Source organism: Xenopus tropicalis, chromosome 5 (assembly GCF_000004195.4).
Source record: "Xenopus tropicalis strain Nigerian chromosome 5, UCB_Xtro_10.0, whole genome shotgun sequence".
NCBI lineage: Eukaryota > Metazoa > Chordata > Amphibia > Anura > Pipidae > Xenopus > Xenopus tropicalis.
In genome coordinates, this window is record NC_030681.2 from 49620216 (window position 1) to 49635745 (window position 15530).

General features: G+C 39.2%; 1 protein-coding gene across 2 annotated transcripts in view; it reads left to right on the forward strand.

The window, feature by feature from the left end:
• Positions 1 to 3941: 3941 nt before the first annotated feature.
• shprh (SNF2 histone linker PHD RING helicase, E3 ubiquitin protein ligase) overlaps positions 3942 to 15530 on the forward strand; it is a 61579-nt gene continuing 49990 nt past the window's right edge. The window contains exons 1-7 of one of the 2 annotated variants that reach the window (XM_031902141.1): positions 3942 to 4048; positions 8817 to 9453; positions 9611 to 9740; positions 10945 to 11163; positions 12453 to 12531; positions 14020 to 14170; positions 15037 to 15142. In XM_031902141.1, coding sequence (XP_031758001.1) covers positions 8842 to 9453; positions 9611 to 9740; positions 10945 to 11163; positions 12453 to 12531; positions 14020 to 14170; positions 15037 to 15142 — 1297 coding nt within the window. In that variant the 5' untranslated portion in view covers positions 3942 to 4048; positions 8817 to 8841. Of the gene's footprint in view, positions 4049 to 6979; positions 7144 to 8816; positions 9454 to 9610; positions 9741 to 10944; positions 11164 to 12452; positions 12532 to 14019; positions 14171 to 15036; positions 15143 to 15530 lie in introns of those variants that run through there. The other variant, XM_031902142.1, reaches the window with a different exon arrangement.

A 15530-nucleotide genomic window follows, 5' to 3' on the forward strand; every position in this document is an offset into this window, starting at 1 on the left:
CGGAAAGGAAAAACCCAGTGTGGAGGAAACCTCTGGGGAACCACTGCTGAAAGGAATGCCCTTCCCTCTGGCCATTTAGAGGTTAAAGGAACAGTAACACCAAAAAATGAAAGTGTATAAAAGTAACTAAAATATAATGTGCTGCTGCCCTGCACTGGTAAAAGTTGTGTGTTTACTTCAGAAAGTCCACTATAATTGATATAAATAAGCTGCTGTGTAGCCATGGAGGCAGCCATTCAAAGGAGAAAAGGCACAGGCACATAGCAGATAACAGATAAAACACTATTGTATTCTACAGAACTTATCTGTTATCTGCTATGTAACCTGTGCCTTTTCTCCTTTTTTCCAGCTTGAATGGCTGCCCCCGTGGCTACACAGCAGCTTATTATATAAAGTATAGTAGTGTTACTGTAGCAAACACACCAGTTTTACCAGTGCAGGGCAACAGTGCATTATATTTTTATTACTTTAAAGCTCTTTCATTTTTTAGTGTTACTGTTCCTTTAATGCAGTAACTGGGGGAAAATGTTGGACTATGGAAAGACTTCTTTGGGTGTGTAGAGGTGAGAGGTTGGCTCCGATGCTCTGTAGCTCGCTTTACTGGGTCCTGATCAGAAACAAATCAGAAAAAGGAAAAATTAAAGAAGTTAAACTTTTAATGTACATAAAGCTGTTTATTCTTAAAAACTTTTAAATATAAATTCTCTTTATCTTCACAAGTCCATAGAACCTATTTTATTATTATGTTGCAGATACTGAGACAAAGTTAAGCCAGTGAATTACAGTGCCTCCTGTTCTTACTAGGAGATAATTCAACCAATCAGCAGGCAGTGCATTAGTGATGGCAGAGCTGCTTGCAGGCACAAGGACACTGTGCTCTTTTCATAGGAGACAATAATGAATTGAAATTTCACAACTTCTGGAAATATGTTTTGTTCATACTATAGATTTATTTTAGTCTTTCCATCTCAGAAGGATTTCACACACTTCCTATAAAATATTTGTATAAAAGGAACTGCCCTCTATAATTATGTGAGACATATGGCACTGGGTATTGCTGCTTGACAGGGCCACTGTTTGATTTTCAGGTCTGGTTAAAGGGAACTGCATTTGCAGTACTCAGAATGATCAAACAAAGGCATCATGGACTAATGCATGGCTTAATGGCAATATTGCTAACAAGTCCCTTAATATAAGGACAGAAAATTTGGGGCCCCAAGTTATTTATATGGGGCCTCCCATGAACACAAATGCGCAGGACACACCCCTTGCTTGTGCATTATAAACATCTGATGTTGCTCTATAATAAGCAGTTCATATAAAGATTCCATTGAATAATGTGCTAATAAGACATTCAGTTTATTGGGGGTCAGTGGAGTTTGCCCTAAGTAAACCCCTTTCCACCTACCTGCCCCTGCTCTGTGCTGTCATTGCTTGATATGCAAGTTGCGTATGTTCTTGCATAAGTTACATAAACGGTGTGAGTTTAGGGGCCCAGATATCTTGCTGTGGGGCTCAATAACTAGTCAGTAATAGTTCATAAAAAGCTCAGATCACACATTCCTAAGGAAGGGGGAAATGAGTTCTTATGCATTCTTATGGGAAGGGGGAGCAGGACAAGGGAGGGGGAGAGATTAGAGAAATGAGCAGACTCAAGCCCCAAACCTGAAGGAACCCTAAAAGAAAGGAAGTCTGATACCAAAGAACATGTTCCCAAAAAAGGAGACAAGAAATCCTGTGCTTCTTTTGATAGAGGACTCAGTGCAGTGTTTCTGTGAGTGCTTATGGCTGTAAACAGACCTTTCTGATAAAGCTTACTTCGTTTTTACCTTTCCTTCTTCTTTAATGTGCTAATAAGTCTGTTTGATTGGGGGGTCAGGGGAGTTTACATGTACGTTACATACAGTAAGTTTCTTTCAAGGTAAAGTACATTTTGTATAATTAACATCAATTTTCATAAGCCTAGGGGCCCAATAAAGTTGTTGCGGAGCCCAATAACCAGTGGTTCCCCTGCTGAAAAGTTCATGGACCTATCAGCAAAAACAATAAACATGATCTATAGGAAACTTGTCTAACTTGTGGCCATCCAAGTCTTGATGAAATGCAACTCCCAGTGTAAAAAGACGGAGGCTCTGAGAGGAGCGGAGGAGACGACCAGGAACGTGCAGGGAGACCAGTGAAGAAATGTAGTGAGGAGCAGAGGAGTGAAGGGCTTTGAATGTTAGCAGAAGGATTTTGTATGCTATCCTTTGCTTAACAGGCTGCCATGCTAGAGAGATTATGGGATATATTTATCATGCTGTGTAAAAAGTGGAGTGAAGCATTATCTGTGATTTTGGCCAGGGCAACCAATCAGCAATTAGATTTCAACAGTCAGAAAATTCAATCAAAGCAAAGCATCTGATTGGCTGCTATGAGCAACATCACCAGTGATGTTTTACGCCACTTTTTACACAGCAAGATAAATATACCCCCAAGTGAGGATGAACAGGTTCCCTCTTAGGAGAGAGCAGGAGGATCATGGCAGCAGCGTTAAAGATTGATTGCAGGGGAGAGAGGTTGGACTCTGGAAGGTCGGTTAGTAGGAGATTGCAGTAATCTATGTGAGAAAGGATAAGGCCATGGATTAGTGTTTTAGCAGTAACTTGGGAAAGAAAGGGTCTATCTAGGCAATATTGCGGAGGAAAAAGCAGCAGGTTTTGGCAGTATTATTAATATGGTTACAGAAGGAGAGGGACTGGTCAAAGATAAACCCAAGGCAGCGTGCTGAATTAACAGGGTTAATGGTCATGCTGTCAATAGTAATAGTAAAAGGAGGAGAAGGGTCAGATTTGGGCGGGAAGACCATGAGCTCTCTTATAGCTAGGTTAAGTTTGAGGTGGTGTTGGTTCATCCAGGAGGAGATAGCGAGGAGGCAGTTAGCAATCTGGGTTTGGACATCAGAGGTTAGTGAAGGGGTGTCTAAATATATCTGGATGTCATTCACATATAAGTGATATTTAAGACCAAACGAAGTGTTAAGGTCTCCTAAAAAGAGAGTGTACAGGGAGAACAACAAAGGACCAAGTACAGAGCCCTGAGGCACCCCCACACTAAGCTGAATCGTGGTAGAGGATTTGTTAGCAAATGCAAGAGAGAAGATAGGAAGAGAACCAGGATGCAGCTTGATCCCGGATGCCCAGAGAACACAGAATTTGTATATGGACAGAATGGCCAACAGTATCAAAAGCAGAGGAAAGGTCCAGGAGAATGAGGACTGAGTAGTGTCCTTTGGCCTTGGCAGTCTGAAGATCATTTGCCACTCTACATAAAGCCGTCTCCATGGAGTGCACAGGCCGAAAACCAGACTGCATAGGGTGCAGCAGATTATGGGTGCAGAGGAAGGTATTGGAAAGATCATGTATAGTTTAACATTTTAAAATATTTAACTGTTGCACTAAAAGTGTACCAGTCATTTCTTCATAAAGAGTAATGAATAGGTTACTTTTGCCAGTCACCTTGTGGGTTCCTTGGTCTAAAGATGCAGATATCTGCTGAGTTTGATGCCACCCCAGGGACTGTCTGCAAGGAGTTCGCCTGTTCTGTGTGTGGGAGATTCTCTGAGCCCTGTAGTTTCCCTTACACTCTAAAACATACAGACAGGCTAAACTGTGTTCTAACAGAACACACCCTATCGCAATCTAATACTAAAAGTCTGTTACAAGCCATCTTGGCCTGCAGCCTCTTTATTACCACTTATTTATTACCACCAGTAGCGTGGTACTATACATTATCGTCTTTACACAGAGCTATAAAGCTCTGTACAACTGTGTGTGTTTATCCTACTGTCAATGCGATCCTATAGGAACAACGTTCTTAAAGGGCGGGATAACATAGAGCGACAGCGATTGGCTGAATCACAACAGGGGCTGGGCTTGTGGTAGAGCATTAGGGATCGTCTCAAAATGTTAAACTTTGCGGACCTTGAATAGACTGAGAAAGAGGCTCTGAGCCGCAGATCGAGACAGAAAGAGCGCCGCGCTGTGCACATTAGTCAGTCAGAAACAAGGTGTGTATGTCGTGCACTTCTTATAAAGAGTTCTGTTTGTACAGTAATGTTACAGAGATTTCCTAATGCAGATTTACAGAGAGTGTAATGAGGTTGGATCCAGTGAAACACACTACTTGCAGACACATAACATATACAATGACCAGTTATATAGAGGTACCCCAATATGCTATAAACACCCCATCTGCAATCTGCTGTTGTACAAAGATATTTCTGGATGCTAATATGTACACTGTGCAATTTGTTGCAACACAGACACCCTAAGATGCGAAAACTGTAATGTATTGTTATACAGAGGCACATCTTCAGTATGCCAATGTATATACAGCGTCTGCTATGTATGTATAGTGACCCAGGTACCCGCTCTAAACTCATGATTCGGGAAAGTGACACCAGCAGCACATAGACTATAATGAGTATGTACTAAACTCCTTGCTTACATCATAGGAAAGTATTGTGGTGGGAACAAACCCAGCTCAAGCAGTATGTCTGCCCAACAGTGTGTATGCACCCATATACATTGTCCCTTTATCAGTATGTACAGTACAACACAGTGCCAATTTTATCCACAATAACCCAAGAACACATTGCAGGATAAATGCAATGCCAATTTGACCTATCAGAACATAGCAGAATGAATAAAGGAAATTAACTGATGTTGAAACCTTCAAAATCTGCTATGTTCCCCACAAATCAGCCAAGTTAGCAGGCCAGTCCTTACCGACCCAAAAGTGCAAAGGTGACCCTGTTTTTTTCTATCCAGAAATGTTAGGAGGTTTGCAGTGCGTCTGTTCTTTAATGTGTCTTGAATGAACCTATATTGTCCCTATGCACTTTCTCCCTCTTTAATATATATATACCCACAGCAGTGTGCCTGGTAGTACTGCCCTTTTAAAGCATGACCCTGGAAAGCTATATCTAAAGAAGGATTGTTAGTGATTCAAAACATGTTGTGCTTGATGCTAAGCTTGAGGTGAGAAGAAAGTAGCTATTCAGTGTCTTTCCATGTAGGTTAAGACCGCCTATAGGCTGTTGGCATTTGCACAATGTTCCACAGCCTTAAGGTGGCCATACATGTAACGAAGATCGTTCCCACCCTCCACAGACTTTCAGGGCTGCATTGTCAGATATGGAGGTAGAAACAATAGGAATTCTATCTCCTGCCGATTCAGCCCTGAATGTAGATTTTGCTTGGGCGCCTTCAATGGCACCCGATCAAAATCGTTTAACCCGGCCAATCTGCAAGTCAATATCCGCAGCCTTTTGCAATATCGGTCGCCTCATTGAGCCGCCATACACAAGGTTTTGTACAATATCATCGGTGCGTGTATGGCCAGCTTAAGGGCTAGTATTTACAATTTTTTTTTTACAAACTATATGGCAAAGCATTGTCCCTGTTGCAGTGTATTAATAGTTTTGTGTAAGTTATATGTCACATAGGGAAATTGTTAGCTCTTACTTGTACCTGGCTTAAAATAACTTTTGTCTTTTTCTGTAGGGCCATATTCAGGGGCTGCAGAAGATGATTCCAATTTGGGGTTCTGGGGAGGGAATATAAGGCTAATGCCAGATTAGGCGTCAGGAGTATTTTTTCTGCAAACGGAAAAGCACTTGCCGAAAATACCGTCAACCGCCTCCTACCCGTGCCTGCGCATAAAAACGTGAGAGAATGCAAAGTCTTGCGTTTTTATGCGGATATCGGCTACATGTGCCTGCACCCGAGCGTATCTCATTCATTCCGGCACGGGTAGGAGATGGATGGCTGTATTTTCGGCAAGCGCTTTTCCGCTTGCTGAAAATATATACGCCAGACACCTCGTCTGACATTAGCCTAAGTGCTGCACCAAAAACTATAGCCAGTGCCCCCCTTACATTAAAAATCACAACCAAGGGTAGAAATTTGAAGCGGCCACATACTTCCCACAATTCTGAAAAATACAAAGCTATTGGCAACAGTGAATAGAAATACTATCCAAATGCAAGGCTGGGCACATAGAGGTTACCTGGCAGATCATTAGCCATTCCACTGGTAGCCCTGATCTGCCTGTGTAGAAGTTGCTGAACATTTGAATCTTAAGCTAGCCATACAGATAAAGATCCCTTTAGCAAAGTCGCCAGATGAGCAAATATTTGCCAGATTTGGCACCTACATGTAGGATCAAATTGGGCAGGATCCAAATGTTTGGCCCTTTAGGAGAGGGCAGCATTAATGCTCCAATGCTTGGTCCTCCTCTGACAGGACCAAACTGAGTTTTAGGTTGATATCTGATTTAGGGGCAGTCATACAGCGGGGTGAGTGGGGACAGCATAGGGAAGGCCATCTTAGGGTGGCCTGGGGCCCTGAAATGCCCGCACACCTAACCAGTATGTTACCAGACTGGCTGGTAAAAAAGTTTCTTGATGGTTATGTTATTAGGAAGTTAAAGCAATATACATATAGAAAGGCTAGTATTTTTTTTTCCAAAAAAATGGTGGCAAACCTGACTGCAAAATGTTTTAAATTTCCGTGTGGATGGGTTCATGCAGGAGTTATATACATTTGTATAAAGGGAAAACATTAGAGTAGCAGACCAGACACATGGTTAAGGACATACTGTATGTAAGTGCTGGAGACTAAGTACTGGGTAGAAATAATGTAAGCACTGCTGGGGGAAAGAGTAAGGGGTTCATGCAGACAGGAGGTATATACATGACCGCAGAGAAAGAAAAAAGCATTAATAGGTGGACACGATACGCTGCGGAAGCCATAATATAATTTTGCCAGATATCAGGTAAATCACGCAGTAGCTCTGATTTTTGGCTTTTGTACTTTCCAAACGTCTATGGATTTGCAGACGATCCCTAACTCTTCAGTGCTCTGCCCTCCCCTGTTGTTGAGCAGCCAATCATTTTCACTCCCCTCCCTGTACTGTACAACAGCTCCGTCCCTCCCCTCTCGCACAAGGTTCCTGTTTGGAATCATTTCCGTGTGGCAGAATGAGAGCCCTGCTCTTTGGTGTTATGGCTCAATGAGCAGTTTATAATTGGAGCAGGAGACAGACAGACAGACAGACAGACAGACTAGGGCTCGGTTCTTTAGTCAGGCAGGAAGAAAGGTGTGTATGCTGTGCCTATTGCTTTTTTAATAGATGTTTTTTTAATGTGCTACAGAGACACCCCAGTACAAAGCTGGACAGTAAGGTGCATTTCAGGTGTTGCTTAATGTTTTATAGAGGTGCCAACGATATTTCAGATGACCTGGAGAGATGTCCGCTAAACCCATGTTATTAGGCTATCCTTGAGGTCAGAAAAATGGCCAATAATTATCTCCAAAGTTATATGTGGATAGTTGATATCTCTGTCTCTGGTGATGATGTCCATTTTAAGCAAATGATTTTAAAAATGTTTCCTGTAATAAAACAGTTCCTTGTACTTGATCCTAGAACCTTGTATTATGTGTATATAAAGAAATGCCAGTATGGTAGTACACAGTGTACCGTGTGCTAGTATCCAGTCTATTAATATAGTATTTATATAACTCCTTTATTCCTTTATGGTGTCTATCCAACAGCATGTATGGACTCCTGCACTTTCTAGTATGTATATGTTTCCTACAGTGGGCCTACCCAGAAGCGTAGTTGGTCCTTCTGCACAGGGTTTATCAATGAACGCTGTGCAGAAAGACCAAATACTTTTCTGGATCTTCTCACAGTGCCCTTTCACCCTCATCATATAAAAAGTGGATAGATCCCATAACTGTGTACTTATTCTTCCAGTATGTAAGTACAGTCTAGACAGTCCAGTATGTGACTGTCCTTTCTCTTTCAGCATTGATTTACCTACTGCACTTTCTTTCTTCATTACTATTTACATAACCACTGCAATGTCTGCTTGGCAGTGTGTATGGTCTACCATTTATTAGGAAGGGGGATATAAGGGGTTCTGGGGAAGTCTGTTTACTGTTTTTTCAGTGTTGCTGTTTCCCTATAAGAAATATTGTAATTATTAAAAACTTGTCAAAACTTTTTTTTTTTTTTTTTTAAATAGCTCAGAGGAACAGCTAATCAGGCAAGAATAAAGGTTAATGTAAGGACTAAGACACACAGAGCTACTTTGAAGATATTTGTCATGGCTACAAAACGCCAGAAAATACCCTTCCAAAACAGTACTGATAATTGTCTCCGCTAAAACACACATAGGGGCAGATTTACTAATCCACGAATTTGAATCCCAAATGGGAAAAATTCAGATTGGAAACGAAAATTTCTGAAGATCGCAAATATCCAGAAAATGCTTACGAAAAAATCGTATTAGTCACGATAATATCATATTGGCAATCCGAAAGTCACAAAATTTTCGTACCGAACCATTGTAAACAGCGGTAAAACCTGTCCGATTTTTTTGTGCAAGCGTACAAAAAAGTTGTGCAGACGCCCGAAAAATTCGGCGAAAATACACTTGGATCGTTCTAACGAACACTCCGAGCGTTCGTGCTTTTGTAAATGTGCCCCATAGAGTGTAATTCCGTGTGTTGTAGCCCTTAATGGCAGTGGCACATGGGGAGATTAGTTGTTCGTTACCTCGGGTGACTAATCTCCCCGCAATGTCATCCCACCGGCAAGAGGGTAAATCGCCGGTGGGATGGCATATGTGTCGCGGGGCGACTAATCTCTCCGTGTGCCACTGCCCTAAAAGTATACTGTCGTTTGGTTTATATATCCCATATCTGTACTTTATTTTAAAACAATTGATCTTTTTGATAATTCAGATCTTTTTTTTTACTTGTAAGTGGGCAGTAAGAGGGCACTTTCAAGATGAGTAGCCGTAGGAAGCGTGCCCCTCCGATCAGGCTCAGCGATGAGGAAAAGAAACTTCACTGCTGGAATATGCATGAAGATAGGAGATTAGAAGACTTTACACTGGAAGAGGAAAATCCAGGAACTAGCACATCATTCTCATTTCATGATGTCAAACATGCCAAACTGGAGCAAAAACAGATTACTGAATCATTATCGGAACCTTTAAACCTACCCCTCCAAAATGACACTGACATAACACCAACTTTGGTGCCTTTGTCTGTCCATCTTAGCATGCTCATTTCTCCTGTTCCTACAGAGGAAAACTGGAAAGCCTTGCTTGGTGTGTTCAGTCTCCATCTTTCATCTGGGCAGAGTGCTCATAGTATATTGCAGAGACAAAGCTTCACATTAACTAAAGATAAACCTTGGTCTTCTCAGCTGCTGATGCGCATCCATGACAGAGAGGAGGAAATAGATGAAGGGACAAGCACAAGTTTCAGCAGTTCTGAAGAGCTACTCCAGGTGGAGACATGGCTTTGTGAAGATCTGCTGGAAGACTTGAGATGGTTGCAAAAGAAGAAACTTATTGCACTTTATTACAGATCAGCAAAATCTAGTGATATAGAGGTATTTGTAAATCTGATATTACCATGCACACAATTACAAATATCTAAATATACTATTGGCATCCGTCAGTTCATATTTTAATGTTTAAGGACTGTTTTTCATTCCAAGACATGTCACTGTGCTTTTCAATCTCAGAATTTAATGCTCTGGTTTACAGGTTGGAATCTACCTGTTGGAGGCTTGCTTGTCAAAACCTGAATTTTTGAGTCAAGGAAATGGAAGGATGAAAAAAGCTTGCATTCTCATGCAGAGACTGATGGAAACATTTTACAACTTTACTATTCCAGGTGAGCAGTGGTTGAACACTGAAATGGCTGACATGAGAAGGCAGTGCTTAATTCTACCTCTCTTGAACAAATTGGCAGATTTTGCCTACAAAATGCAATAGGATGGTTTGGTCTGAAGCTGCTGGCTTTACTCAGTCCCCCTCCATATGGTCAGTTATCGTTGAATTGCTGAATTCTTCATTGCTGACTGGAGCCAGCAAGGACTCATTATTGTTAAAGAAAGATATCTTAAATTGTCAACTAAACTGATCATGTTTTTTAATATTTATTATAAATACATGTATATTTTCTGTAAGAGAGAAACTCTCGATACCAGTTCATAGTAATTTGATTTTGCCACTGACTAAAGAATCTGGTCATCTGCCATTTAATATAAAATAGTATTATAGGCTTTGTGGCCATAGTGCATAAAACAAATAGTTAGTGGGACCTATTTACAATATTGCTGTATATTTGCACTAGTAAACTCCCTGTATTCATCAGCCATTAAGTTTTGTCCCTTTCGTGCAGTTAGGATAAAAGCTCTAGTATGGTTTTTGTTTGTTTACTGCACTAGTACAAATATAAGTCTTTTAATAAAGAAGAACTACTGTGTTTAAATTATTATTGTGCTTGATTTTCCATTTCCATCCTTGAGATATACATGTGGAGGAAAATAATTTATCATATTATGTTGACGTAAAGGAATATTGTTATGGAAAACATGTTTTATCAAAAGGCATCAGTAAGTAGAGCTTCTTCGGCAGAATCCTGCATTGAATTCTGTTTTTCAAAAGCGCAAACAGTTTTTTTTATATTTAATTTTGAAATTTCACATGGGGCTAGCAATATTCTTAATTTCCCAGGGATTATTGTATTTTCACCTTCCTAATGCTCTCTGTTGAGGCTGGGTTATAATGGAATCCAAGCGATTATAGGCAGCACTCCATCTTAATGCATTTAAATGCCTTTATTGTCATAATGCGGGCAGCAGCAACGTTTCGAGACTAGTTGGCTCTTTATCAAGCTAACAATCAAGTGTACCTGTATAACACAGAACCACCTGGGGGTATAATGGGTCCAGTTGGGTCCTATTTTTAAATAGGCCAATGTTCACATGATTGAGAGCTTTCTAAAATTGTTTTGCCCTGCAGCTGTAACTAGTTACACAATTGAATGAACACTTAATAACACTTTGTTTTGATGTTTTGATTTTATGATTCAGATGTTATTGATGACAATGAGGAGGAGTCTGACAGAGAGCTAGAGAGACAAAACATTGAAGAGCTTTATGATTATGTAAGGCAGACCCACCAACAAGAAGGCAACCTTTTGCAGCAGGACGTTCAACACCCAGCTTTAATTCCAGTGCTCAGGCCTTACCAAAATGAAGCAGTGAACTGGATGTTACAGAAAGAAAACTTTATGGAAGTGCCTTCAACTGGTAAAATAATCTATTTTTATTTTATACTCCTGTCTTCCTCCTTTATTTTTATTTATCCTATTTGTTTCTATCTTTATTGGAAATGTTTAAGTGCAGCCATTAAAGAATGCGTTTCCTGTGAGTGAATTAGCATTTTACGTAAATGTGAATGTATTTTCTCATTTATAGGTTTTCTCTCATTAAAGAGCGAGTTTACACATTTTTTTCACACTTTTTTGTGCATAGAGCTCTTTTTAGTTAGGGATGCATCAAATCCACTTTTTCAAATTCAGACGAATACTGAACAGAATCCAAAACCTAATTTACATATGCAAATTAGGATACAGAAGGGCTAAGGATAACTGAATATTTTTTAACTTCTGTGTTTATGTGACAAAAAGTCACATGATTTTTTAGGATTCGGTTCGGCCAGGAGAGTGGATTCTTCCGAATACGAATCTTGCTGAAAAAGCAGAATCCCGAACTGAATCCTGGATTCTGTGCATCCCTATTTTTATTTTAGTGTGTGTTCCATTGTAATGGCTTTCCATTATCTATCAGGTTTTTTATTGTTAATTTCTGAATTTAGAATTGGTCATTGTAACTACTTGAGTACACGTATGGGGTCTATAATCCTGAAACCCATAATCTATAAATCACCAAATTATGTGAATGTCGTTACCTATAGAGCCATTTTAAGCAAACAGTTCTTATTTTTTATGATTTTGTTTTGTCTGTAACAACAAGATACACGTATGGGACCTGTTATCCACAATGCATAGGACCTGGGGTTTTCTGGATAAGGGGTCTTACTGTAATTTGGATCTCCATATCTTAAGTCAACAAAAAATTAATTTAAACATTAAATAAACCCAGTAGGATTGTTTTGTCTCCAGCGAGGATTAATTATATCTTAGTTAGGATCAAGTACAAGGTACTGAAGCAAAACAATCCTGTGTGTTTTTGTTTTTTTTTAAGTTTTTTAAGTAGATTGTGGTGAAGTTGTGGTGATCTGAATTACAGAAAGTCCCTTATCTAGAAAGCCAAAGGTCCCAAGCATTTTTGAAAATAGATCCCATACTTGTACTTTGTATGGGTACCTAAGGAAAACAATTCTGCCATACACTGTCTTTAAATGCATACTGCAACCATGCAGCATGTATCTAAATTAATTGCTAACTAGCCATGTGAGGATTCAATGTATGGTCTATATTTAAGGTGTGACGTGGCAACCAGTAAACTAATATAAGCCAAATTAAAAAGATATAGTAAGAGGTTTAAATATTTTTTTTGTTTGTTTTTGAACTTAGAAAATACTTTGCACCCGTTGTGGCGAGAAGTCTCAACACTGGAAGAAGTTAAAATCTACTATAACCCTTTCACTGGGTGGTAAGTTTTGCAGTATATTTTTACAGATTCTTTTATTACAGAAAGGAGGACCATCTCTATTCTAAAATAAACCACTAACTATAGTTAAAACTTAATTATTATTTTTTATAAAAAGGTTTTATTTATTATGTTGTGTTGAAAAACCCAACATACTGTTCTTCGACTTCAGCTTATTCTTCCGCTTCTTCTTATTCTTAGCGACCCCATTTTCTAAACGCTACTCCTCCTACAGTTTTAGGGGTACAACACCCAAACTCTCCACACTTCTTCGCCCTATAGCGGAGCAGGTTGCTTGTGCTTTTCTAAGCGACCCCGCCCCCCGTCTTTTTGTGGCGCAGCTCCAAACACCCCAATTTTCCCGTTGACTTTGACAGGGAAGATTTTCAAACTGCTGCCACACTTATAGCTTTGAAGCTACACACCCCAAACTTGAATAACATAATAATGGGGTCACCCCGAATGAAACAGCAACATTTGTTAGATGACATTAAAGTGGGAGGGGCCAACAACAGCCAATCAGATTTCACCCATTGACTTTTATGGGGAAACTGAAACTGTTGCCAATGTTACAGCTTTGAGGCTGCACTCCCCAAACTTGAATCACATAGTCATGGGGTCAGCCTGAATGAAAATATGATGATTGTTGGATGGCCAAAATTGGGCGAAGAACGGCCAATCAGATTTACCTATTGATTTGGCGAAAATTCAACCTGCTGCCTTTCTCACAGTAATAACACCAGGTTCCCAAACTTTGCAGGGTTAGGTACCGGGTAACTGCAGTTCGAATTTCACCTATTGATTTTTATTGGTTTGATGCCAGGGTTCCCAAACTTTGCACAGTCACTGGCTGACAACATATTCAGGGTTAGCCACCAACAGCCAATCCATTTCCACCCATTAAATTTCATTGGTTTATATTTAAACTGATGCCATTATTTAAATATTAATATCAGGGTTGTTAAGCTTTCCAGAGTTAGTCGCTGGGTATTTGCCATTCAAAGTTAGAAAAAAAAGTGTGCGGAGCCACCAACAGCCAATCACATTTCACCTATTTACTTTCAATATTTTATGCCTAAGTCCCCAAACTTTGCAAAGTTGGTCACTTTGCCATTCAGACACTATTAAAACCAGGGTCCCCAAACTTAGCACAGTGGTTTTTACTATATAACTGTGGTCCAGTGTTAGAAAAGTGGGCGGAGCCAACAACAACAGATTTCATTCAGTGACTTCACATTTTTCAACCCAACATGAAGTTTGCTCTCAAACTTCCCTTTCAGTTTTCCTTATACTTTTAAATATAACTGTTTTTATGTTTGGAGATCCTTTCTTTTTGTACTTATTGTGCGTTTTAGTAAGAAAAGATTCATCTTGCAGACTAAATATTGTACTCTGCAAAAAAAAGAAAAATTTGTTTTTTTGTATTCAGATGGATATTTATTGACAGTTCACTGTGGATCTGTCTTTTGTCTTTCACTTTATTAATTTCAGTGTTATTCGAGAACGCCCTGTTCCCGGTCATGAATGGCCTGGGGGTATTTTAGCTGATGAAATGGGACTTGGAAAAACGGTAGAAGTATTAAGTCTAATACTCTGTCACCCACGGAAAGATGTCAGAAAGGATGTGTTGACATTACCTGAGGTAATATGCTTGCCATGTAACAATAACTGACAGGAGGGGGGGAGGGTTTAAAATAATATATGGTCATAAAGCAAAAATGCTACACAAATAGTTTAATTAGTTTAATTAAAAAAGTATTGGGCATATAAAAATCATGTTGATTTGAGATTGTATTTATTAACCTTTGTGTACATCTATTGATGATATTGTTTCCTTCTTTTAAAACTTATATTTTTGCTTTACTTTTTACTGTAATTTTTTGGCAGATTTGGTAAAACTTACATTTTTGTTTCCGGGCAATTCTTTTTTTAATTTTTATTTATGATGACGGTGTTCACGTGGGGTAAACCATTTTATGCTGTGGCAAAAGTTTTGCACATTTGAACCTTCCAAAAGACATTTTTAGTTGTATTATAATGCTCATCCAAGGGAAAGTCTTGCTTTTGGAAAACATTTCCCCACTGATTTTTGCATGGGGAAAAATTCTTAATAATACTTAGTCATGCAAAAAAAAAAGAATTAATTTCTTTGGAAAGACCTCTCTCAAAAGGAAAACAGAAGAAAACAGAGAAAATAGAGGAAAAAGTTTGCACATTTTCCCCAAATATCAGCAAAGCTGCCTATGTGTTTGTTTGTGTATCTTCCATTTGGCTTAATCTAAGTAGTTGGTCTATCTTATATTGACTTAATGTCGCATTCTCAAATAGTTAAAGAAATTATTTATTTAAGCCATTAATTTCTTTATCCCTAGTTGATTCTGCATCCAAAGTTACTTTTGGAAAAATATACTGCTGTTTTTCTATTTACATAACAAAAAAGTGAACAAACCTGAATGTACAGTATGTGCAAATACATCAGAGAATCTGAAAGTTGTTTGATTACCTTAGGGAAAACTAGTGAATTATTTCATACCACCTCCACCTATGAAGTCAGCAAGAAACAAGAAGGAGAAAGTTGCTGATTTCAAATCAAAGGAGAGGATACAGTTCCCTAGTGAGTATGCATCAAATACAGGTGATAAAGCTCTTCAACAAATAATAATAGCAGAATTCATCCAATATATTTTCCAAATGTAGTCTCCTGCAGCTGGCACTTCACTAAGGTTCACTAAGGCACTTCACTAAGGAGAGATAAAGCTTAAAATATAAAATAATTTCAGTTCCTCAGGTGGTGGCCTTTTGTTCTTTTATAGATGATAAAAAAAAAAATACTTGCTATCTTTATATAATTTCCTTCAATGTACTTGTGGGAACACAACTCCAACCTTGACAGCCTATCCTCAGTCTGTCTTACAGGTTATTGTTTCATTCCTGTTACCAGTTTAGTTGCACGTCTCTGCACTCTCTCCAGCTCTTTTTAAGGACAGTAGCAAAATTGCATT